Source organism: Zeugodacus cucurbitae, chromosome 3 (assembly GCF_028554725.1).
Source record: "Zeugodacus cucurbitae isolate PBARC_wt_2022May chromosome 3, idZeuCucr1.2, whole genome shotgun sequence".
Taxonomy (NCBI): domain Eukaryota; kingdom Metazoa; phylum Arthropoda; class Insecta; order Diptera; family Tephritidae; genus Zeugodacus; species Zeugodacus cucurbitae.
In genome coordinates, this window is record NC_071668.1 from 10,440,261 (window position 1) to 10,467,819 (window position 27,559).

Below are 27,559 nucleotides of genomic sequence, written 5' to 3' on the forward strand. Positions count from 1 at the left end.
GAATTGTAGTGATTTGTAGCATATTTTTCTTAGTGAACAGGGATAATTGAATGTACGAAAAATTTATTATAGTTAATAAATTGTTCAGAAATCTATTACTAATACTAGTTATACGTAATTATTATTAAAAAATAACAGAATAATACAAAAATTTCAAAAAACAAATTTGCACGAATTTCTTAACATGCAGCCGTTTATTTCATATGGCAACATCTTACCTTACTTACCATCCACATTCACAAACAGCTGTTCACAGCGTTGCATTCGAGTCGTATAAGAAAATTTCTAACCACTGATTGGACGGCGAATTGGTTTTCAGTCATAAAACGCGCGTCAACCAATTCGGTTAAATCAAAATATATTTCCAAGTTGTTAATAATTTTTGTGCTGTGTCTGCTTAAATATACTTCTGTGTGGGTGTATCAATGTTTTGGAATTCGAATAGTAAAAACAAAAGCTGAAAGATGAATAAAAAAGTAAACAAATTCGAAAATTGTAAACAAATGTGCAAAAACCAAACGAATTACTAGCTACAATTGAAATAAATTGTGTACTTTATAATAAATATAAAGCATATTTGCAATTGGGAGATTTGAGCTGAATATAATACATTTTATCTCATTATATTTTGTAAAAACGAGTATAAGTTATTTTAACAAACGCGGAGAGGATAAATCCTATAATTGTGCAAAGCAAAGCAATTTTGTTTTCTGTATAACAACGCAAAAGCCGCAATACGCGTATGGGTATGTGTGTGTGATATAGCAATGTAGTGAAGCTAGCTGGTGGGTGGCTTGCATTTTCCAGGCTGATACATTGTCCTTCAACAATTTAGCGTAATGTCACGCCATATGTATGGTCTACGTAGTGTATATATCAAAAAATAATAGTGTTGAGTATAGTTTGTTAAAGAAAAATATATAAAAAGCATTTATTTTAAAGTGTTGGAGCGCCGTTGTCGGCTCCCACAGGAATACCAGTGATTAGTCATCGCGTTCGATAAAATAATAACAACAAAAGTGACCGGGTGTCTTCCGCAACATAGACCCCTTCCAAGTGTCAGCAAATCGCTATACAAACACACGTGCTGTGTTATTTATACATACATATATACATAAATGTGCAAAAACAAATGTGTCTAAAGGAAGTAGTAGTGCGCTATAAAAATAGATTTATACACGCAAATTTAACGCTACTGATATAAAAATAAAAGTGAATAAAAATACGTCATGTGGCCTACGTTCTATACGTATCCCTGCATTTGACAACACAAAAACAACATACGCGAAGTAAACTCAACTCGTTGGAGGCCGTGCTGACATTCGACGCATATTCGTACATATCTGCATAGACGACGGTGTGTGTGTGTTTGTCAGTGTTTTTGCCATCATCTATATTCTTCCTTTCAAGTCCATCAGCGAAGCACTTGAGTTTGTGTCTTCCAACGACGACGCATTTTTTCATTTTGTTTTTGCATAACTTGTTTTTTATAAGAATTTATATAAACTGGTATAAATTCTTATTGGATTGCGTGCGTCTACGAGTTTATTTCAACTTGGCCTTCGCATTTTGATTTGTGGCCAAGATGAGCGAACGCAAATTCTCACGCGTCCTAAACAGCAACAAAGCCGGTATGGCAGCACAGCTGCGCGACTCCGTTTCGCAGGTGGTGCGGCAGAGCACAGCGCTGGTAAGTATAAATATGTACATATGTACATATTTACATGTACATATATGAACATTAATGTATTTATGATTGCACAATTTCCTTGCTACATTTATCTCTCTTTTCATATTTTTTGTTTTTGTTTTTTTCAGTTTTGTACTCACCTTCTTATTATGTTATGAAATTATGACTTTGCTGCAACATCCTGTTCCTTTGCGTTTTATGCAACGGAATTGCATCTTCTCGAAAGGGTGTGTCTGTGGTCTCTACACAGCAATTTTGTTGTTATTGTTGTCACATTTTTCTTGTATACTTTCGCTTAAATACATACTAGTATGCAGTCATTGCACTTTTGTTTTTCTTTTTATTCCGATTGGACTGCCGGTTTGCACGTCCGGCCACTTCTGATGACATTAGGTGCGGTGATAAAGCTGATTGCATACATACATACATACATATATGAAAACTCAATGTAGAATCTTTCGCAATGCATTTAATATATTTTAATCGTCAGCATAAGTAGTGTAGGCAATCGAGAGTGCAATGAACTCTTTAGCACCCTGCAAAAGCAAAAAAAAAAAAATGTTGAAAACAAAAATAGTTTACATAGTTCAATTCAAAAAATTTAATAAATAAATTTACAATTTTTGTGAAATATGAAACCCGAAAATATGGTAACCTCAAAGTTTGCTTACAAATTATTATAAAAATATTTGGTTATTTAGTGCTTCACAAATTTGTGGCCTAATTAATTAAAGCGCAAATTGCATTTCCGACTATATCATAATCAAACATACAATGCGTGAATCGCTTCCAAATTTCGCCAAAACAGTAGCAACAAATTTTGTAAACATTTAAACAGCTTTGTTATTTTAATAATTTGTTGTTAAAGTGTAAATTCTCGGCGGCTAGAGAAAATACACATGTGCATTTTAAAATTCCAGATCACTACAAAATGATTTGGAGCAAGCGATTAAAATACATTTTCACAAAATACCGCAAATAATAATAACAAAAACAATTGTAAGCAGTGAAAATGGGCTTAAACGCATTCGTCGAACAAAAAAAAACAAAAATGTCAAAGCAAAATGCTGAAAGTGATCGATGTATGACCAAAATAACGAAAAAAGTGACACTTGGCGCATAAAATAAAATAAAAATTAATTTGTAGAAAAACATGTGGCAGAATATCTAACAGTTAGCAAACTTACTATAACTCTAAAATCTCTAGCGTTCCGCAATCACAATGGGAGAAAGTGTAGGAGCATAGTGCATGTTTCGTTTTCTAATTTAGCCAATGTCTGGCGAATGTTTACGAAAAATGACGCACAATGCGAAATGGACAAAAGTATACACAATAACACCAAATGCTTATTAAGAATTGAGAAAAAGTGCAAAGATGCTGGCTAAGTGCCAATAAAGTGATATTAAGCAAACTGGTGATGAAACTGCAGACTACTACAATATATTAAAAATGTATGTTTGTATTTACGAGTACATACATATGTATGAAAAAACGTAGAAGAAACAGTGGCACAGGAAAATAATCAATATTTAAGGCACATCATATGTTTGCAACTGCTTGTAGACATTGTTATCAAGCCTGTTAGTTTCTGGTTTTGCTGTAAATGCAGATAAGCAGTCATTTAAATAATTTTGAAAGGGGTTAAAAATCGGTAAGGAATAAACTTTTTCTGAAAAAGGTTTCCTAAATTTTAACTTCTATGAGTCACAATTTTTCTCATAATCACTTACATATCTGTTGCATATTGCATACATATTTATGTATTTAGTGAAATTCCACAGCAAAAAACTTATTATCCGAAGTATTGTTTTTTAATTTACACATTTCTTATCGCTAGCGGCAGTATTTTGTGCTTCCTCTTCTGCTATGCTAGCTCTTTTGGTTTACTATGAGCTCTGGCTGCTGTGATTTCAAGGTCGTTAAAGCAGCTAGACAGTGCCTGTGTGTACTTCCAGGTATTGTTGCAGTTGTATATGTTAATTATGCTGGAGTATATATGTATATAGAAATCCATGTAAGTATATTTATGTAAATATATAGGTCCACATTAGCGTCACTTCAACGCTTCTCAATGCCAATGCCAGGTAACAGAATCCATTTTTCGTTGAAAGCGTGTAATTGTTTTAGAAGTCCAATAGGAGATAGTTGAGCATAGAAGATACTGACATCTTATCCACTTTTCTAGTTTTTAGTTCACTTTTCTAGTTTTTCTCTTTAATTTTTGCTTTATTTCGTTTTTTTTTTCGATTACTTAATTCCGAGCACATTGTACTAAATATTCCAGTTTCAAGGTTTCGCGCATCATTATCACAAAATCATCGCTCTGTGTTTTTCATACACATACATACATCATAATTGTTGTTTTTGTTATTCTCTGTAGCTTCATTAGTTGTGTTATTTATGACCACATTTTAAAGTACAAATGTAGTGTGTTTTTATTTAATTTAATTGTATTTTTCGTTTATTTTAAATTTTACGTTTTTCATTCAAAAATTTGAGGCTATCTTTTTGAAGATATACAAATCGCAGAGTTATGTTGTATGTGTGTGTATATGACTGCGTCAGTGGCTGCCCACAGCTCGGCGGTATAAATTTTGCGAAGATTTGTTGTTGTTGTTTTTTTCTATAATGCCGAAAGTAGGAAATTAATGTTAATGATTGTTTAAAGAGCTGTGGATATACATACAAATATCTGTTTTTATGTTTCTTTTTTAATTTTTTATTGTTTTTAAGCCTAAATATTTTAATTAAACACTGTTTATTTGTTGAGGTTAAGGCTACTGTAAATGCGCATTAAATTTTAAATTTGAGGTTATGTTATCTGCTGACTGTTTTTATATCACTCAAAGATATATAAGCAAACCAACTAAACCTTATATAAAGCCTATTCTTCCTCTCGCGTTTTAAATTTTTGTAAAATGTCTGTTTTCAAAGGATCTTGAGCTTGTCTAATATATCTGGGTTGAGAAATTTTTTATAAATTATAATTTTTTTTTTAATAAAAACACATTTTTGTAGACTTTCTTTCATTAGGTTTGCATTAGGTCAGGTCACCAGCAATAAATATTGTTCCAAACAATTTTCTAGTAATAATCGAGAATACTTTCATTCAATTACAGTCTGTTTAGTGTTCCAACTACTGACATACATATGTATATACCTATGTAAATATGTATGTATATGCCTACACAAGCATTATTTATTTATAAGCAACAGTTCGTACCAACTTCATTGACCTCACAGCCGGCCGAAGCAGCCCTTTTAAATGAGGCAATTGCGGCACTTGTGACCTTTTTTCGTTGTTGTGCGCTTGTCAGTCAGCTGGTCAGTCATTCATTCAGTAGGCAAACGTTCGAACAAATATTGCTAATTGAACACATTGTCATTAGCTGTAGAGCTGTGCTGTAGAAGTTTAATGAAAGTTTCACTTGAAAGTCAATAAGCGCTTAATTTCAGTTTTGTACTAAAATACTACGGATTAATGCCAATATGTGTACACAAATGTAGTTTTTGGTGTTTTTTTTTCTTTCCAATAAATATTACAGCCGGAAGCATTAGGCAGCTTAATTAGCAATCAAAGGGAATATTTGTGTGAAGCGACAAAACGTTAAATAAATTAAAAACATATTTAGACCTATTTAGACTTGGTTGCATATGCCGCTGGGATTAAGTGAATAGTGGAGTTTGGTTTTGTGTTTATTTTTTTCAAGTGGCACAAAAAGTTGATAATTGTTGAATGGATTTTTGTTATGCTTTCTTTGACAGCTTTTTTGCATAAAAAGTTTTGAAAATTTGCATTTCTATTGCAATTGTTTTAGAAATTTAAATTTGTTCCATTTTTTTTTTGTTTTTTTTTTTGTTTCGTTTGAATATGATTCCAAAGCGCTAGGCGACACACAGTGCTTTACTATTACGTATTGGTATTGTATAACAGTGTTTCTGTTGACATTTTCATCATATCAGCGCCCATGTGATGCAGTCAGGTGTTAAAACTTTTTTTGGCATAAACTCATAAATAAATTGCTTTAAAGTGTATATAAATACATATCTATACCTATGTATGTATAAATAAATGAAAATTAAAGTAGCAAAAAGAAAGAAATAAAAACCCAAAATAATAACAAAAGAAGCGAAGCGAACACACAATAACTATTGAATGCTAGCATATCAGTATTACAAAAAAGGCATTATTCATTTTAGTCAAAGACAAAGATAAGCGGCAACCTGTATATTAAATTATAAAGATAGTCATACATACATACGTATATTTATCAAAGTAGATACCGGTATAAATATTAATATGGTACATATATATTATATTTAGTTAATGCCGTTATGCACTTATGCACTAACAATATGTCAATAATGGTCTGGATATTAATAAATATATTATTTATTTAGTCTGTGTTTTTGGCTTTTTCGTGACATACTCTTAGCTATGCATTTCTACATAATAAGCAAATAATTTTAATAGATGGGACATTTCCTCATACTCATATGATAACAAATGACTATGTTTTTAGTAATATTAAATAATTTCAATATTAATTTATATATCTATATAATTTATTTTATGGTTGCTCAGTGCATTAATAATTAATAATTTTTCATTTTGTACTAACTTTTAATATTAGCCAGCACGTTGCAAATAAAATATATAAATAAAACATTTCTTATAAACTGAAGAAAACTTTATTTCTTTTATTAAATTATTTGAAAAAATTTATTAAATTAAAACTAAAAAAAAAACAAGAAAAAACGTTAACTTCGGCTGTACCGAAAAGCTAATATAAGTAAAATAACATAGAAAACATTTTACTAATCCTTTTTAGCCGGGTTGTTTGCTAGAAACATTACTGTTATATAGTTAACCGATCTGAACAATTTCTTTGGAGATTATATTATTACCTTAAGCAGTAATCCATGTCAAATTTCGTGAAGATACCACGTCAAATGCGAAAATTTTCCATACAAGCCATTGATTCCGATCGTTCAGTTTATATGGCAGCTATATGCTATAGTGAACCGATCTGAACAATTTTTTCGGATATTAAATTATTTCTATGAACAATAACTCACACCAACTTTCGTGAAGATATGTAGTAAAATGCGAAGTTTTCCATACAAGCCCTTGATTCCGATCGTTCAGTTTGTATGGCAGCTATATGATATAGTGGTCCGGTATCGGCAGTTTCGACAAATGAGCAGCTTTTTAAAGAGAAAATAACATCTGCAAAATTTCAAAACGATATCTTAAAAACTGAAGGAGTAGTTCGTATATATACAGACAGACGGTCGGACAGACGGACATGGCTAAATCGACTCAGTTCAACATACTGATCATTTATATATATACTTTATAGGGCCTCCGACGCTTCCTTCTGGGTGTTACAAACTTCGTGACAAACTAAATATACCCTATTCAGGGTATAAAAACAATAAATAATTTAAAATAAGAGTTGCATTTTATTGAATTATTTTTATTAAATATAATATTTAATAAAATTGAATTTTTCAAAATCACAAAATGACTACAAAAAATCCGCGAAAAAATTAAAATAAAATCATTTCTAAAAGTCCAAATAAATTGAATACTCATCGAATTATTATTATTTATGTTTTTTTTTTATCATTTAAATCAATATAAATTACTAAAGCATTCACATCTGACCTTTTGAAATTTATTTTCCCAATTTCCTATAAATTAACTATGAAACGCAAACGTTAACGCATCGCCCGTAAATGATATACAACAACAACAAAAAAGCGATCCGCAACAAAACAATGCAAACATTTGTTGTTATTTATGTGAATATACATATGTATGTGTGAACATAGTAAATACAACTTCAGGTTCTATATTTTACAATTCTATACAAGGTTCTTGACGAGCGTGACAAATTTGGCCGCAGCGTGTTTGACACACTTAGCAAATCGATGCAACACAAGTCACGAATAATAAAATAAAATATAAATATAAATTGAACGGCAAGATGAAAGCAAGCGAGAAAAGTTAAATGAAATGAAAATTAATGATAAATATAAAAAAAAATCTAAAATATAATATTAAAAATATATATAAATGATAATAAATAAAATAAATAATTTTTCAAATATAATAATAAAAAAATTGTATTGAATAATTAATAATAAAATAATAAACAAAAAAATTAAATTAATATTAAAAATAAGTATTTTAAATAAATAATAACAAAATTATTAAATAAAAATAATAAAAATTGTTTTTTATCGAATTAATAATAAAATGAAATACAAATATAATATTCCTATAAGAAAAAATATTAATAAATATAAATAATATATTTTAAATAAAATTATTTAATTTAAAAATTATATATAAATAAAATAAATATTAATATTAAAAATAAGTAATATAAAGAAATAATAATATAATTATCAAATCAGAATAATAAAAAGTTATTGTTTTTTTTTATCAAATTGAAAATAAAGTAAAATAAAAGTATAATATTGAAAAAAAATATATATACATATAAATAAATATTAATAATAAAAAAATTAATTTAAAACAATTATAAAATTAACTAACTAATAAAAAAAAAATAATAAAATAAAATTCATATTAAAAATAAGTTGTATAAATAAATAATAGTGAAAATATTAAATAAAAATACTAAAAATATATTGAAAAATATAAAATAATAAAATTAAATCAATAAAAATAAAATAAAATTAATATTAAAAACAACCAATATTAATAAATAATAATGAAATTATTAAATGTATTGTTTTTTATCAAATTCCGTAATGCAGCTCTCTGTTTTCTGAACTATGAAACATGTACATATGTTATATTTTCTTATATATATTTTTTTCATATTCAGTACTTCAAAATCCCACATTAAACTTCTACCTGCCGCAGTTTCAACCACAACTGGTTTATGAAAATAAAAAAATGCATTTCAATTAATTAATTCTGAACTTATAGATCATGAATATGCGAGTTCGCTGAAGTGTGTCTGCTTTGGGAACTCGAGAGTATGCTAAATTTACGCTTAAAAATATATTTTGAATTAACATATAGACAAATAATTTATCAGCATTATTTTTATCGCTCAGCGTTTTTTTAAATTTATTGTTGTATGTATTTTAATTTTTTTTTGTTGTTAATATTGCTGTTGCCGGTATAAACGCCCGCTTGGCCATTTGTCGCACACTTCAAAAACTATATTTGTCATATGTTTGTAGATATGTAGGTACCGGTTTTTTTTGCTAGCACTGCCCGCTCAGTCGTTCTGCTCCAGCGATTCAACATCATTGTCAGACACATATATTTATTTATTTATTTATATATTCATTGTGTCAGGTTTGTTTTGGTTGGGTTTGTAAGTGAAATTAACTACACTTAATGCTCCCACATTTTGATTTTTTGTTTCAATTCGCTGATTTTTGTTTTTGTATCACAACAGATAAGTTTTTTGGTGTGATATTTTTTTTACTATTTTATTTTGTACTATTTGACTATTAATTATTATTATTTAATTTTTTTTATTTATTTTTTAATAATTTTTTATTTGTTTTATTTTATTTATTTATTTTGTTATTTTTTTGTGATTTACTTTGTATTTATTTTATTAATTATTTATGATTTTTTTGTTTTATTTATTTAATTTTATTATTTATTATTATTTATAGTGAAACGTTTCCTCCTATTTCTGTTTTTGTTTACTGTTTTTTTTTTATTACATTTTTTTTAATTTTAATTACCTTTTCATATTCTTTTTACTACCACTATTTGATTTTCATTTAAATTTTTTTTGTTTTGTTTTGTTTGGAAATGATGTGTTCACCCAGCCACGTCACGGATCATGGGTTTCCATCACCTCTGCAGCTTAACTGTGAATAATCCCTCTTGCGAATACATGCATAATTCCGGCATCATACAACATTAAAATACATATAAACGTATGCCTGTGCTTACCTCAATCTCGACCCTGTAGTAAAATTAAAATTTCCGGACTGACAAAGAACTAGTTTGAAAAGGACCATTATATTAGCACTAGGTTATCTATGAAGTTTTTTATTCACTTGCAAAATCATGTAAATACATATATTTATGTTCTTTGAGCTCTTTCTTCTTTCAAAGTTGGACTAGTAAGAGAAAGCTCCATTTCTGAAATCCAAATTTTAATTGACAACTCGTAAGTAATAAAATGACCACTTTTTGTTATAAAAAATATGGTCTAATGCCTCTTAGGTCTTGACCTTCATCAGATAGTCTAGTATCTATTAGATCTTGAGCTTCATCAGCTAGTCTACAACTACTTCAATTCACTATAGGGCTGTTCTCAGTATTATTCTTTTCTTCACACTCCTCCCTGCCTTTCGTTGGTGTTTAATTTCCTCTCCATTAAGCTTTTTATGTTCTTGCATTTGTTGTTGGTTTCATTCAATGTGACATTGCGGAAACAAACGATTTATTTTGTTCATGTTTTATACCCTTATTCGAGCTGTCAGTTGACGCCTGAGCGGTGAGGGCTTGTGCAGTTTAAAGCTTTAGAGCCGCTTAGCTTTGCATTTATTTTCAATTTTTCACTTTAATTTGTTATTGTTGTTTTTGTTTTTGTTTTAATGTGTCGGTTTACTAGTGCAAATGCATACTAATTAATTACTATTTTATATGCGAAATATATGTAAGTAAAATATATTAAAAATCTTATTTTATGAGCACTTAGATGAGCTGTCGGATTCAAAACGGGGTTTTAACTCAAATATCCTACAAAGTAGTGTTTAGGACGAGTTAAAAGGTTAAATATTTTGTTTCTAAACTCCGTGTTTAAGATGAGTGTTTAATGATAAACTCCAAAATTGTACGATAAACTCGAGTTTGTGGAGCAAACTCTAAAACTAAAATCTTGTCTAGAAGCTTTCGATCAAAACAGGATTTTATCACAATAAAAATCAAAAAAAGTAGAGTTTAAGGCGAGTTAAAGGAATCTTTTTTTTATAAACTCTGTGTTTATGAGAAGTGCTTCAAGTTGAATTCGAAAATTTATCGATAAACTCGAGTTTGTGGAGAATTTTTTAATATATTTTTTAGAAATTAGGGGTGAGAAAGAGTACGAGTTTGTGAGCGAAGTGACCTTGTATTTTAGTTCCGTTTATTCGTTGAACACTGTATTTATTATCCGCAATCTCAAATAAACAGTTTATTATCATGTTACTGTGATCTGTTGTTATGAATACTATCAATTGAGCATGAAGTCATAAGGCTGTTGTATAATAATAAATCTTTTAAATTAAAATTAAGTTCAAATTAATTGGCTTTTATTGCTTGCGCTGCATTTTCAGTGCAAATAATTTCACAAAGAAATTTATTAATATGACATATGTACATATCTAAATTAAATACTTAAAAACACAATTCAATAAGCGAGTGACAAGTTCGTAGCTATGAGTAAAATGACAGTTACAAAGAAATTCACCAACAATTCATAAATGATTCGCTGTGATTTTTTGTACTCAATATACTTAAGTGATCTAGGTCAGCGGAGCAAATCACCAACATAATGATTACATTTTTATCCGCCTTTTAACAATTTCCTTTTCATGGCTGTAAGCCATACTTTATTATTTTATTAATAATAACTACAGTTATTAAGTTACAATATTTTTTAATATTATTGCTGTCCATCAAACGCGTTAACACTTTCTAAAGCGCATTGTTTTGTATCACAGTTTGCTATTAAAGTTTCAGTGAATATTTTTTTTATTGTAATTTGAATATTTTCAAGTGTTAATCGCTGATATTTAACACTTTCCATTTTAACACCTTTTGTTAAGCGAAAATTATTAATGATTTCAATAGTTGTAAGATGGTAACCCTGCAGGGATACTATGTATAGTTGAATAGATTTCACTGGCAATTGATTTGAATCTCACTCATAAAATGAACAAAAGCTGCAGTTAACTTAGTAGATATTAAGTGAGGTTATGTTTTCTTTTCTTTGACTTGACTTTGAGGTTATGTTACTTTCGTTGTAGGTTAAGTTAGTTATGTTAAGTTAGGTTATGTTTATTTTGAAGAAGCTGGTTTCGAATAAGCTACGTAATTAACATCAAAAACTTCATTCGATATTGGCTTAGGGTTGTCTTCTAACAGATTAAGGTTCTTTAATAAACATAGATAATATCTAAATTCTCGATAAATACACATTGTGACTAGGAGTCTAGTCTAGTAAGTCGCTGTACAACAACAACTACATTAGCAAGCGAAGCAAAAGCTAATTTTGATAGTCTATATAAGAGTGGTTTTCAAAAACTAACGATAATTTTCGTTAAAAAAAACATAGTCGAAACACTTCCCAAACTCGATTTTTTTCCATATCCTTTGGCTCTTTCAGCGATTTTTCGTATGCTTGTAAAACGACGGTCCTTTAAGGTTCTCTTTATTTTTGGAAACAATGTAAAATCATCAAGCTTACAAAAACAGTTAAACAATCTTCACACCCGTGAAGTTTTAAATCTTATAATTCCCGTTATTTTTTGAACATACAACGTTTGAACGTAAACTGGGATTAATTTTGTCCAGAATTCCAGAAATATTCATACAAAAATTTGTTATTCATTTTGAGATATCAGATTCTTAAAATTGTAGGTGTAATCATAATGAGCGAGCACTGTTCCTGATAAGATTTTGGAACCTCGAAATTGTTAAAAACTTTGGGTGAAGAAGAAATACTGGACTTTGGATATGGATCACAAAAAAAAAGTTTGTTTGATATAAGACAATAAATCTCAATTTTTAGAGATTTTCTTATATTTCGGTCTTTTTTTTATTAATATACAAAACTTTTATATTTTTCTCTTTCACACATTTCTTATCTTCTTTAATGTTTTTCATTAAAATTTTCATTTTTTAACTTCAATCAAGTATAATCTACTGTCCTCAAAAGAAATATTGAATATTTATTGTTATAAAAAATCATTAATCATAAAATCCTCCATCAAAAAACCATTTCACATTTAATTACACTAGCTTTAGCTTTACGGTATTCAATTAGCGTACCTTAAACCATGCTGTAATTAATTGTAACTTAATTATTATATACATTGTATCTCGTTTCTATTTCTCTTTTTTCACACACATATTCGCAATCGGCGCCAATTTAGATGCAATATCCTGCACCGGACAACCGTCATGTGGTATGGGTATTTAAAATTCGATTTTCATTATTGTTTTTGCGCATACTTTATATATAATTGTTTAAATGCATTGCCACTTTTTTACGGCTCAACAGAGTTAGCTTGACTAATCGTGTTCAATTGTTGTTGGTTTTATACAATTTTATTTCAATTTCCGTCTAGTCTCCGTATGAAGTGTAATTTGTGTGTAAATTTCTTTACTTCATATATCTCTATAATGTCATATTCCCACACTCCAATTGTTGTTGCAACAAAATTATGATTTCCATTTTTTTTGTGTGTATCAATTTTGCAAAACTCACCACTCCAGCACACAATACACCTTAATTACTGTTAAGTGTTTGTTATTAAATATTTCCGTGTGTGTTGAATGTGTTCTTCTAATATTCGCATGCTTGTCGGCTTTTCTATAGCTTCACTTTAATGGAGGCTTTGTTATGAAAATTATGAATAAAATTTGTTCAATTCGTATCTGTAAGCTTCTTAATTAAATACTATCAATTTATATTATGAGGTAAGGAATCTTTGGATGTTATTTTATTCTTGTTCTATGGATTTTTTACCGAGTGAATAATATTGAGTCAGATCTAACTGTTTTTCCGAGCTTTCAAAACATCAGTCTGTCAGTCTGCCCTTTTCAATGTTCATAAAGCTAAAATGTTTCGATTTGTAACTTACTGCCTTGTAAAAACATCTCCTTTTTGGAATTCAGTTTTATGAAAAGAAAGCGACTCATAGACCCGATTTCAAGTCGAAATTTGTCCAACACTAAGTAGTATGGGGCCTACTGGTTCATTGTTTTGTAGAACAGACTAAAATTATGTATATTAATATCAATGTAGCATATCCTGGGCTTAGAACATTTAGGAATCTCTATATAAAGTGCATGGAACACTCTTTTGTAAGACATATTTTGATCTGGATATTGTAATGGAATTATTATGAATAGACCTTTGCATGATTAATATCAGGGGACTCAAATTGTTTCCTAATTAACTTCTTATGTAACCAATCTCTAAAACAATCTCAACGAAATTAAACTCTAAACCTATCTATAGTCATCATATAGAGTAGATCTTTAAGACAAATTCCCTCCGGATTTTTCTGATTTAATTTTTCAGATCTTTCAAGTATTTGTAGAGAGCTTCAAGATCTGTTTGTAGCTGTCGAAATAAACCACGGTAGTTATTCTAGCTTTCATATATTTAACAAGCAGGGCTGTAATTGTCTTTAAGGCTAGTTCAGACACATAGTATCGGTTCCTTGAACGTTATAATTGCGCTGCGACCAGAAAATTCTGAGAACCATTGTCAAACAGTTAAGTGTTAACCTTGTGTACTCGACTAAATTTGTAGTAGTTATATTATCAGATTTTACGAAAGTTTTTTTTTTCATTTTCGAAAATTCACCATCATTATCTTAAAGCTACTTCGAACCAAAATTTCATTGCATAATTTCTTAAATTTCCGTTTGCTTTGTTGTTTTCAAACAACTACTATCAAAACATAACCTAAAAGTGCGCTCCAGATTCAAGTGTTAATATACGCTTTTTGAACTTTTAAGCATCCTACTTTCCGGTGGTCGCATACACTTCCGCTCCAACTTATTTGCGGCTCAACGCCTTCCTCTCTGAGTTATTTTAAACTTGTGTATGCTTTTTGTTTTTGTATCTCAACAATCGATTAAACCCTTTATAGTGTAGGTGGAAACAGTGGAAACACGTGCGCGCACTCATAACCATAAAAATATATGTTACACTGAGCACTTTTTTACCGTTAATGCATGTGTGGGCGTGTGTGCCAAGTGGCCTTCATGCTTTTTCAATCAATGGGTGTAAGGATAACAAACTTTTTGCTGCTGAAACACATACATATATGATTATTATTTTTTAATCTCTATGTGTTTGAATGCCACCTACAAAGTTATCGCCTACATGATTGTGTGCTTGACCCCATTGCGCTTTCATTTTCCGTTCGATTGCAAATGTCCCTGTTTCAATATATCAACTTTTTTGCAATCATTCAATGTTTGTATGTATTGTGAACTGCATGGAATATTCTTTTGTTGAATTATTGAATGAAAATGTCATCGAAAGGATTAAGTACGAAGTGATAAAACAATTATGAATAATACTTCTCTCGGCATTATACACTGTATAATCACAGAAATATTTTGCGCTAGAACAAAAGTTTTTAGTTGACAAAAAATACAAATAAAAAATTATTAAAAAAATATAAAAAATTGAAAAAAAAATAATTTAAAAAAATTTATAAAAAATACTTAATAAATATATATATATTTTTTTTATACCAGCTAGTTACTTATCTTGAAGTGAATTTCATATAATAATATGAATATGAGGAAAAATTAAGATATCTTAATGAAACTTGGAACACATGTTCCTTGGGGCAGTGAGAGGGTTGCTTTCGAAAATGGGCGAAATCGGACCATTGCCACGCCCACAAAATGGCGAAAACCAAAAACACATAAAGTGTCATAACTAAGCCATAAATAAAGTAATAATAGTAAAATTTGGAATAAGAGATCGCCTAGTGGCATATTTGGGTGTAGTTTTTTTTGGGGAAGTGGTCGTGGCCCCGCCTACAAATCGGTTATTTATATATAACTCGCAAACCAATAAAGCTATATAAACCAAACTTTCTGCAGTCGGTTCTCTTACGTACCCCACCACACACCATGAAAATAGTTGAAATCGGATAATAACCACGCCCACCTCCCATACAAATGTTAGGTTAAAAATTACTAAAAGTGGGTTAACTCACTAACGAAAAACAACTAGAAAGAAGCTGCACTCAGATTTTTTTACAAAATGCAAAATGGGCGTGGCATCTTATGGGTCAAAAAGCATATCTCAGGAACTACTCGACAGATTTCAATGAAATTCAGTATATAATATTTTCTTTACACCCTGATAACACGGATAAAAAATGGGCGAAATCGGTTCACAACCACGACTACTTACCTTATAACTCAAATTTGAATTCCATCTGATTCCTTCACTGTATCATGTATACATAAGGAACCAATGAAGATAGTGGAATAAAACTTTACATAAATAGTATATATGTATCATCTCTGACTTCACTTGTGAAAAAATTGCCGAAAACGGACTATAACTTTTCAAGGCCCCAGATATCGAACATGTTGAACTCAGCGCCTAAGGATAAATTTTAACCGAACATTTGGGTAAATCTCTCAGATAATTTAATTTAATTTAGAGGAAATTATTTTCTACTAATAGTGTACTGTTAAAAAAATTATTAAAATCGGGTCTCCTAGCTCTCATATATGTACCTAATTATAGGTTTTTCAAAAATACGGTGGACTTTATTCCACAAATATGTATTGGTTAATATGTGAGATATCTTAGCAAAATTAAGTGAGCGTATAGTCTTGGATATAGTGCACCCTGGTGGTGAAATTGAAAGAATTACCTCAGCCTTCATATAGTATATATTACGATTTTCATTATTCTATTAAACTTTATGCCGAATTTATGGGTAAATTTTGTATGTTTGTAAGTTTCTTTTCATATAATATAATTTAAATGAAAATAATAAGTTTTGTACAACAGAAAAAACAATTTTCTATGTTATCGGTCTATTTTGTCAACAAGTTTTCTCATAAACTTTTTCATGTCGGAAGTAAATACGAAGCATATACATATATATCCCTCAGGAACCAAATTATGTTAATCTATCTGTTATCTATTTTTGTTATGATCGTCTTCTATGATCTGCTCAAAATATGACTAACATCTTTGATAGGTCTCTCTGAGCTTATAGCATAGCTTGTGTTACCATTTTCTCAAAGTTCCTGAAGATGATCTTTCGATATTTTAATTTATTTTGGTTTCATATTCTTCGGGGAAATTATTCCTTAATATAGTCGGTCTGATCAACATTCAGAATTGCATCTTAAAATATTCCTGCAGCTCTGCATTAATTCTAGATTCTAAGTTCCGCGCAGAGCTTTTGTGAACTCTTCTTCTTCTAAAGACATTGGGTCCTACTAAGAGGAGAGCAAAAACCACACTCGCTAGACTTTCATAAACTTTGGATAAGCTCTTGTTACACCTGTGACGCTTTAAGAATAAAAGTGTAAAGCTATCATATCGTACTTAGATTTAATAACATGTCGGCGACAGCCCTGAAAGTGTGTCATGAGTGCAGTTTGCCAAAACCTTCACTTTTTCCGTTCACTAGTTCGTCTCACCGAACAACAAAAGACTACATAGCCACATATTCATCAATTTGTGAGTCACTGCTGCCATTTAAAGTAAGGGGGAATCCATTACAAATGTGCACTTGCAAAACCAAATTCACTTCGTTCTCTTGAGAGTGTGTGGGTGCGCTCGTCTTTTTTTTTGAGCTAAGCGCCAAAGTGGGCCTCACCTGCAGTCATTTGGTTCAGCGATTGTCTTAAATTTTTTTGTTTTTCAAGTTGAATAACCTTTTTGTGTAAGTCTATACTGTCGAAGATTAAAGTACTTGAATTGCAAAACCAAAATAACAACAATTCATATAAACAAACCTGAAATTGTAAATATATATTTTTAAAGCCGCACTTTGGCACTCCTTGCCACAAACTGTGCTGTAAGCTGCTGCTCAAGCATTAGCGATTGACATTTGCAAGCGAAAACTACAACAAAAAGAAAAAAATACCAGAAAAATGCCGAATAATAAATTTGTCCGTTATTTAACATAGATTTGAAATAAAGGGTGATTTTTTAAGAGCTTGATAACTTTTTTTAAAAAAAAAACGCATAAAATTTGCAAAATCTCATCGGTTCTTTATTTGAAACGTTAGATTGGTTCATGACATTTACTTTTTGAAGATAATTTCATTTAAATGTTGACCGCGGCTGCGTCTTAGGTGGTCCATTCGGAAAGTCCAATTTTGGGCAACTTTTTCGAGCATTTCGGCCGGAATAGCCCGAATTTCTTCGGAAATGTTGTCTTCCAAAGCTGGAATAGTTGCTGGCTTATTTCTGTAGACTTTAGACTTGACGTAGCCCCACAAAAAATAGTCTAAAGGCGTTAAATCGCATGATCTTGGTGGCCAACTTACGGGTCCATTTCTTGAGATGAATTGTTCTCCGAAGTTTTCCCTCAAAATGGCCATAGAATCGCGAGCTGTGTGGCATGTAGCGCCATCTTGTTGAAACCACATGTCAACCAAGTTCAGTTCTTCCATTTTTGGCAACAAAAAGTTTGTTAGCATCGAACGATAGCGATCGCCATTCACCGTAACGTTGCGTCCAACAGCATCTTTGAAAAAATACGGTCCAATGATTCCACCAGCGTACAAACCACACCAAACAGTGCATTTTTCGGGATGCATGGGCAGTTCTTGAACGGCTTCTGGTTGCTCTTCACCCCAAATGCGGCAATTTTGCTTATTTACGTAGCCATTCAACCAGAAATGAGCCTCATCGCTGAACAAAATTTGTCGATAAAAAAGCGGATTTCACATTTCGAACCGAACACTGATTTTGGTAATAAAATTCAATGATTTGCAAGCGTTGCTCGTTAGTAAGTCTATTCATGATGAAATGTCAAAGCATACTGAGCATCTTTCTCTTTGACACCATGTCTGAAATCCCACGTGATCTGTCAAATACTAATGCATGAAAATCCTAACCTCAAAAAAATCACCCGTTAAAAATTTTGCGATGTTCTTAGCTTCACTTCAAAATAAAACTGGTTTCGTTTCGCACCGGCTTTGAGTTGGCTACTCCTACTTTGAGCTTCAATAAATATTACTTCATCGAGCGATGCTGTCGACGGCAAGTGGGTTGTCGAAGAGTTGCGACATGCGGTGTTTGGTGAGGCCGTTTGTTTTCAAATTTCGGTTGGTTTTGGCAGGCGGTGCCTGAGTAATGGAGTATCTGCTTCGAACTGTATAAATATTTTCCTCGCATCTAACTTTCAACCTCAATATGCTCAGAAAAATGTTTACTAAAAAGTAAGCTTCTTTTTGACAAGAACCCCGATCAGAGTTAAGGTTAAGGTGTTCCGATATGCGATGTTAAGTCTTTTTAAGTTGCACTTGATTTTAAGGTTTCCGACTTGAAACGAAAAGATATCTCAACCATAACACAATACCTTCGGAGAGCTTTTCAGAGATCCCTCTTTTAAGTGTAGGGACTTATTTTTGATATATTATATAATATATATATATATTTGGTGTAGGAACCGCTTACGCGATTATAGCCGAATCCACCAGAGCGCGCCATTCATTACTCCTTCTTACTTTTTGGCGCCAACTGGGAACACCAAATGAAGCCAGATCGTTTTCCATTTGGTCTCTCCAACGGAGTGGAGGTCGTCCTCTTCCGCGGCTTCCTCCAGCGTGTACTGCATCCAACACTTTCAGAGCTGGAGTGTTTTCATCCATTCGAACAACATGACCTAGCCAGCGTAGCCGCTGTCTTCTTATTCGCTGAACTATGTCAATGTCGTAATATAAATCGTCGTATAAATCGTTCAGCCGATCGTTCCATCGTCTGCGGTTTTCGCCGTTGCCAATGTTCAGAGGACTATAATTCTTGCGCAAAACCTATCTTATATATTGATATGTACAGAAAAGCCTTCAAAAACGGATCCGAAATTACAATTCAAACGATTTTGTTTTATATATTATCGCTTATCTTGCCGCCATTAAATCGAAAAATTGTAAATAAATTGCAGAAAAAGGCAACAAATCAAGGTTGAAATGATAATTAATTCACGAATTCTTCACGATTCGGCTTAGCTATTTGTTCCGATCTATATGCTGGTTGTTTTAGTGCCTAGTCGTTTATAAATTTTACATGCAAGTAAAGAGACCTAAAGAAGAGACGAAGATTCCGCAAATAGCAGTAAAGTAACGTATTCAATTCAATTAGTCCGATATCGGTTGAATGCCTTTATTGTTGCTCATTGCCTCCCTGTGCCTTGACTTAGAGTTTCAGTGTTGCTACTGAATTAGATCAGCGATACACCTCTCACTTCCACCCTCTCTCTTCTTTAGTCATCCTACAGTACTTTATCACTTGAAAGACAATTGTATTTGTCTACACTACTTCAAAGTCTTTTACCCGACAATATTTATGACCCAAAAACAAAGTACATACTTCGAAAACACGAAAATGCTTATGTCATAAGTCAGCCGGCACAGACAACAAGTTAATTGCCTAAGGCGCAGCACATAGTGGTTCGAGGAGAGTATCAAGAGCTTATGAGAAGAGAAACAAAAGTATGCAAAAATAAATCAGTAGAATTGGCGAGATTGTTTGAATTGGTTTGTCAATTACTTAGTCAATCAGAATATTTTCAAGATTTTTGCAATCTTTTTGCGACAGTGTGCAGTTGCTGTCTGCAAATCTGGAAAATTGCTTTCTATGCCAACCGACACTTGCTAATTGTGTGCGGAATATTTATGAAGTGCGCATTTCTAAAAGAAAAGTGTCATAAAATCGCTTCATAAATCATAACACATTTTCCGCTGTCAATGATTCGCTGAATTTGGACTCTTCACAGGCCATATTAAACCTGTAAGTGATAGTTGAGCAAGTGGTAACTAGTGTCCAGTTTTTTACTTTGGCTACTTTTGAGCGCGCCAACTTGTGTGGCAATAAATGCGTGAATTTTTTGCTACTAGCATTAATAGAATGTAATTTATAATTAACTTAGTAAGTGTTTATTTGTAAAAAGACTTTTTGTATTGTGACATGAACTGGTATAGGCAGTTGAAGACTGACGCGGCTGTAATAAGTAATTAGACGAGACGCTAGCTCATCACACGTCGGGCTTTTAAACATTTGAGCTAAGTTGATTTGATAAGTGCTGCTTTCTTTGACAAAAGCACTTTGCACAGAAAAAAACTTTATAAGCGTTCCCACGGCATTGAGGTCAACGTAAACGGAATGTTCCCGGATTTGTATCCGCTTAAAGACTCTCAATTCGTTTTTTTGTAATTTTAATAGTAGAGTAGTAATTAAAACGATCCAATACTCCCGAGCTCCAGCATTCGACTTTGTCATTTTCTTATACGGTCTCTATAGAAGTGTTGTTTGAACGAAGTACCAGTAATTCCACCTGCAGATACAAGACGCCTCAAAGACGGCTGCAGGGTCCCAGTATATACATATATACAACATTTGCTGCACCTACACTCATAGCAAAGCAAAAGATAGCGGTGCAAGCATGAGCAACTTTGACTTTTTGCGCCAAATCGATTGACAGCGAGAGTTGCAAGAGGCGACTTTTTTATACCTCGGGTATAATAGGTCCAACAATGGGTTTACGTAGTATGTTCAAAAAATAACGGAAATTTTAAAATGTCACGTGTTTGGAGAGTCTACTTGTAGAAATTTTCAACTATTTTTATTGCTTAGTTTGTAACAGTCGCTAAGATTAGACGTATATTTTATGAGCTTGGCGATTATAAAATAAAGAGAACCCTAAAGGGCCGTCATTTCACAAACATATGAGAAATCGGTGAAATAGCCAAATGCAAAATCGAGTTTTCGAAGTGTTTCGGCAATTGGAACAAGCGCTGACTTGAAAGCATACTACCGAATAGGGACTCCTTGAAAGCAACAATATTTTTTCAAATTTCGAAAATTCCCGTTATTTTTTGAACACACCTCGTATAGTACGTATTCGAAACTTTAAACTCGTTTTTCTCGAAACGACATATCTCAAAATTGCTGACATCATAACTCAACAATGAATTGACCGATCGACTCCAAATTGATACTGAGTGTTCTTGAAGATATTTACTATACAATAACCTGCGATATTTTTGTTTTGTTGAAAATTGTCAATTTGGCATTAAAAAGACGACCATTTTTTTTACCTAAAAAACGACATTTTTGTCAGAGCTACGCAGTTTGTTAATTTTTGATATTTTTCAAAAATCGTATGACATTGTATAAGACATACCTTTTGTTTCAGCTACTTATTCGGTTGGAATCTTGTCAGCAGCTGGGGAACTTTTTTTTGGCACCTCCAAAGAAAGCATATAATTCCGTTAATTTTCAATATTTTTGTAAATATTGTTGAAAATATACCTTATTATGTACAAAAAACTTCCAAACATTCGATCGAGTACTTTCTTTGAAAAAATACAATGACCTGAGAGAATTTAAATTGTTTTGGTTCCGAACGAAAGTGAAGTTTCCTTTCTTATTTTTTAATACAAATTACTGAAGTACAGATTGCAAGAGTGCAACTACTCGAAGGAAACCAGTTTGAAACCAAGCACTATATATATATATATTTACATAAATAGATACAAAGTTACTTATAGATGAGCACCATGTCGTTGGCGGTGTTTCCTTGTCGCCATGCGGTGTTAAATATAAGAAAATAAATAAAATAAAATAAATATATATCCATGTATGTACATATGTATAGGTATTGGCACTTTTGCATGGATTTGCTTACACAGCTGTACATACATATGTCACACTATTGCAATGCATTGCATTTAAATTGCATGCTTCACCTATGTTGTTGTTGTTAGTTGCGCATTTCATGTCATTTGCGGTTAAATGCGAAACATGAGAAAGTAATTGAAATGAATTCATTAAAAGACAAATAAGTATAAATATAAATACATATATACACATGTACGTAGTGTAAATTATGCTACTGTTGACAACTTAGTTGCCAACAATAAAAACAAGTTCTACATGGATATGGTAGCCTCTGTGTATCCCAGTAAGAAAGTGAAACACTCACAATTTATCTGAATCGTTTATTGAAAGCACTTCTTTGCTACCGGTTTGAAAGCTCAAGTGCTCAATAAATTATGCCAATTAATTGTAGTATTAAATAAGCATGAACATTGAATAACGGCATTTTCTTGCAACGTTAGTTTTTATTGCGTTGCTTGAATGGTCTCAATAAAAGTAATCTTAAATGCAAAATATTGCAATGAGCAAGTGTCTACGAGGTAATTGGAAAAGTGGAGTAGAGAATAAACAATGAGAGGTGTGTTGGAGATGTTCTACTTTTTCTGCACAAAGCTAGAAGATATCTTCTTAGCAATTTCAGCTCTGTTGATTCGAAACTAAAGACCATTCAAGTGAGGAAACCAATATTCGAATTTCTTCTAAATATTGTAGCAGAATTGTATGTATGTGATTGGCGTTGAACCGTTTAGCCGGTTATAGCCGAATCGATGAGAGCGCGATACTCCTCTCTCTCCTTCGCATTTCGGCGCCAGTTGAAGATTCCAAGTGTAACCAGGTCGCTCTCCAACTGGTCCCTCCAACGGAGTGGAGGCCTTCTCCTTCATCGGTTTCCTCCGGCGGGTACTGCATCGAACATCGAACTGTAGCAGAATTAAAAACTATTGATCGGATGATAGTTCCAAAGAAGTCGATCGATTCTTACTTCGTAGACTCCTTACTCTAAACAAAATTTTTGATAGCTAGAGATGATCTTTGTTCAGGTAAAAAAAAACGATCTATCACGATCTACTGTTTTAAAAGTCATACTATCCTTGTATTCGTTAAACCACTTTTACGAATCTAAATGTTTTGCTGAAAGGCCCGAAGATTTTATATTTAACGTTCAAAAACTCGAAAGCCTCTACTTCCGTCCTTTAGTAAAGTAAACACAGCTTTGACAGCGATACAAGCTGGAATTCAGGTAATGTACCCCACATTATTCAGCGGAAATATTTTAAAAATATGTATGCTTTGAAAGTGTCTTCATCGACTGTCAGTTAATATTTTAATTAACACAATAGAGATTACTAATTAACTGTTTAATGACTAGTTTAACTGCTACTTAACTCAGTCGACTGTAACATTGAATGAATCTTCGTGTCATACATATTTACACTATAATTAAATATTTAATCACACCACTTTGATTAGAAAATTTCCAGTGAATGAAAAAGAGAGAGAGAGACGAGGGTAGTGCGATAAGTTTGTGACTTTTGTAGTTGCAAAAGCAACGCTGTGTGACGCTGTGAACAGCTGATCTAATATCAACTTTAGGGCGATTTTGAACATTAAGCTTCCATGCGATGGATGCCTTTCACGTGATTCGGGATTCTTTAGAATTCCTAACCGATTTTGAAAACGTTTGACAGTTATAGACGAAGCAGGGATCTAATAATATACAACCGGGTTAAAAAAAAGTCGAAGAAGCGTGGTCATAGTACACCAAAGACAGCATGGAAGGGTCTACATTCCAATTAAGAGCTGTCGAGATATTTTAGGGATATAAACGTTGTTAAAAAAAAAGATCGGAGAAAACTTGAACTAAATGTCTGCGCTTGTCTATCTTATTTAACCACCTTCAGCCAACCAAGCTTGGTTTCACCTTTTTCAGTTGGCCTTTGAAAAAATAAGACTAAATGAGGTAGCGCTCGACGAACGGCTGAAATGGCAGCCGCAACTTTTGTGCGTACGCCGACTACCGTTAGTTAAACGACTGGTTTTGTTGTGAAGTTTTAGTTGAAATCAACCACAACAAAGTAACAGCTGATCGTTGGCTCATAATACATACCAACTTATATACTGTATGATATACCGTTGCATTGTTTATTTGGCATTTAACTGGTAGCTGGGGCATAGCGCCAACTTGTCAGCGTTTACAAATCGTATTTATGTCTGCTGTTGTGTTGGTTTGGCACTTGACATTTGGTCATTTGACGGTATAGTGTTGTTGTTGTTACTATTTTTTAAGGTGTATATGCCACCATATTTAGAAAGTTAACGGTGCCCACCTCAAGCACTGTATTCTTTTGATGGATTTGTAACGGTGCAGCTGTTGGTAAATTTCCCTGAGCGCAAAAAGCCGGAAAAAGTTGTTTTCATGACTGACCGTTTAATGTTTAATACTTCATAATTATGTCAACTCTAATAATGCGTGCAGTGAAAATAGAAAGAAATGACCCGAGTATGACAGTTAAGCGACCAACTAGTTCAATTGGGTTGTTGCACTTGTGACATTGTTGGTGTTGAACAAATGAGTGAAATTAGTCTTTATTTTAGGCTAATAGATATTTCAACTATAATGTTGAAGTGTTAAGATGATAATGTCATTAGCAGATAGAGGGTTTTCTGATAAGAATAATGTCTATTTTTATGAAGTATAGACCAATAATGGCTTCCGACGTAATTTTGGAAGGGACCATCGAGAGTATTGATATAGGAAATCATATCCCTAATATAAAAGGTATTTTGGGGTAGCAATTTACTAAGGTACAAGGTATATTCAGAAAATAACGGGAATTTTCAATTCTCCAAAAGTCCAATTGCGAAAAATTAAGGTTAAACGTGTTTTTTATGAGCTTGGCGATTTTCGTTAGTTAAAAACTTAGTTAAAAAAAAAAAAATAAAAAAAAAAAATAACTTCGGCTGTACCGAAGCTAATATACCCTTCACAGGTGCATTTCTCCGTTCGGTTTGTATGGCAGCTATATGCTATAGTGAACCGATCTGAACAATTTTTTCGGAGATTAAATTATTTCTATGAACAATAACTCAAACCAACCAACCACATATCGTGAAGATATGTATTAAAATGCGGAAGTTTTCCATACAATCTCTTGATTCCGATCGTTCAGTTTGTATGGCAGCTATATGATTTAGTGGTACGATAACGGCAGTTCCGACAAATGAGCAGCTTCTTGAAGAGAAAATAACATCTGCAAAATTTCAAAACGATATATTAAAAACTGAAGGACTAGTTCGTATACATACAGACAGACGGTACGGATAGACAGACGGACATGGCTACATCGACTCAGTTCAACATACTGATCATTTATATATATGCTTTATAGGGCCTCCGACGCTTCCTTCTGGGTGTTACAAACTTCGTGACAAACATAATATACCCTGTTCAGGGTATAAAAATACTTCGGTGTTTGTTCGTGAATTCTTGGTCAACACTATAACGATGCCCCAGACTCTTCTCTATTCTCGCCAGATATGACTGCGTCCGATTTTTTTTCATTTCCAAAAATAAAGAGAACCTTTAGAGTGCCGTCGTTTTATAAGCATACGAGAAATCGCTGAATGAGCCAAAGGATGTCCTCAAAAGAGATTTTGAGAATTATTCCAACGAAAATTTCCGTTATTTTTTGAACATAAATATCGAATATTTTTTTGATAGGCACTTTGACAATTAGCCGTCTCGGAACTTATATATCATATATATTAACGCAATCGTGATCACTTTCAGAACTCAATGAAGGTTCAGTTACCTTGTTATTGAACAGTTTTAATTCATATTTTCTATTTGTTTACAAAAAATAAAGTCTACAAATTGGAGACAAAACTATAAATCATCAGTCTCAAGCACAGCGATTGCGAGCAGACAGACAATTTATTTTCAAAGCAATAATCGGAAGTGAGCAAGGTCTAACATAATAACACCAAATTGTCTAACTTTTTATACGTAATTCCGCCAGTGACTCACAATGCATTGTCAACTGTGACCAATTAAATTCTAAACAAAGTAGTCAATGAAAAATTGCAAGCGAAGAGCTAAGCTGCTGCTGCCTACCAGCAGTCAAAACAACCTTAACCTTGTGCACACTTTTGGTAATTTTTATTTCGGCGGCTTCCAAGCGTAGCAGCTTAAGAGATAATTCCCACGCGAATAGAAAAGAAATATATATAAATTTATAAATACATCATTTGCTAAATGATTGATTGACTGCGTAGTTGGTGTTCTTCATTGCTATAACGCAAACAATTTAATTTAATTGCCAGTGAGGCATGTACAGTAGTGTGAAAAACAATAGTCAAGCTTGTGCCGTTAATAGCATGATATTTTTTATCATTTGTTTGTTGTATTAGAGTTGTACTTATTACTGTCACTTAGCTTTCCTCACTCAAAAAAAAAAAAGAAGAAAATAATGACTCGTAAAACTAGTCGCGAGTCACTACGAGCGTTTAAACGCACCAGTCTAAATTAGCAATTAACCTAGTCAAACTACAACGAAAAAAGTTGAAACAAAAAACCAACGGGTTCAAAAAAAATGTTTGCTGTGAAAGACAATAAATTGACAACTCCACTTAGGAGTCGCAGCAAAAAGTTTTGCAAATGCGTTGAAATTTTAACAACAACATCACATATTGTTGTTGTGGTGGCAAAAACTATCTTCGCAGTTGTGCTAACCGCTTATCAACTAACTAACTGTCATACAATTTGACTGCCAAATGACTTCACTTGACAAGCGCGTTTTTTGTGACAGACATGTCACCGCTTGGCGCTGATGGACAACTCTATCTGTGACACAGTGTTGCATGTGGTATTAATTTCAGTATCAAAAATTTTTTGACAGATCTTCCATGGTATTATTTTTCAAAAAATTGTCCGACTGTTATTTATGATATTCATCTCCTCGAGGTTGATAATACTTTTTGTTCCGTTTTTCTTTGACCTATCATCTGTCTTCCCGAAATATAGGGAACATACATATATCCGTATCAATGAGATCTAACGTGATTTTCTGAAGAACTATGTAAAGATTCTTTGTTTGATAGCTTCTAGTAAAAGGATAGGTCTCAACTTTGAATTTTCGTTGTAGACGTCTAGGTCAAATACTCTCAGTGGTGGAACATTTATCCGACGCAGTTCATTAGCCATGTCTAAGGACATACTGATAACTTCAACGCGTATCTGGACCGATCTAAAGTCGGG

The 27,559-nt window shown here is 32.3% G+C and overlaps 1 protein-coding gene across 3 annotated transcripts in view; it reads left to right on the top strand.

Annotated features, from left to right (window-relative positions):
• Positions 1-307: 307 nt before the first annotated feature.
• Dock9_0 (dedicator of cytokinesis protein 9) overlaps positions 308-27,559 on the top strand; it is a 65,117-nt gene continuing 37,865 nt past the window's right edge. For 2 of the 3 annotated variants that reach the window (XM_011182031.3, XM_054226325.1), the window contains exon 1: positions 308-1,690. In XM_011182031.3, coding sequence (XP_011180333.1) covers positions 1,586-1,690 — 105 coding nt within the window. In that variant the 5' untranslated portion in view covers positions 308-1,585. The remainder of the gene's footprint in view (positions 1,691-27,559) is intronic. The other variant, XM_011182032.3, reaches the window with a different exon arrangement.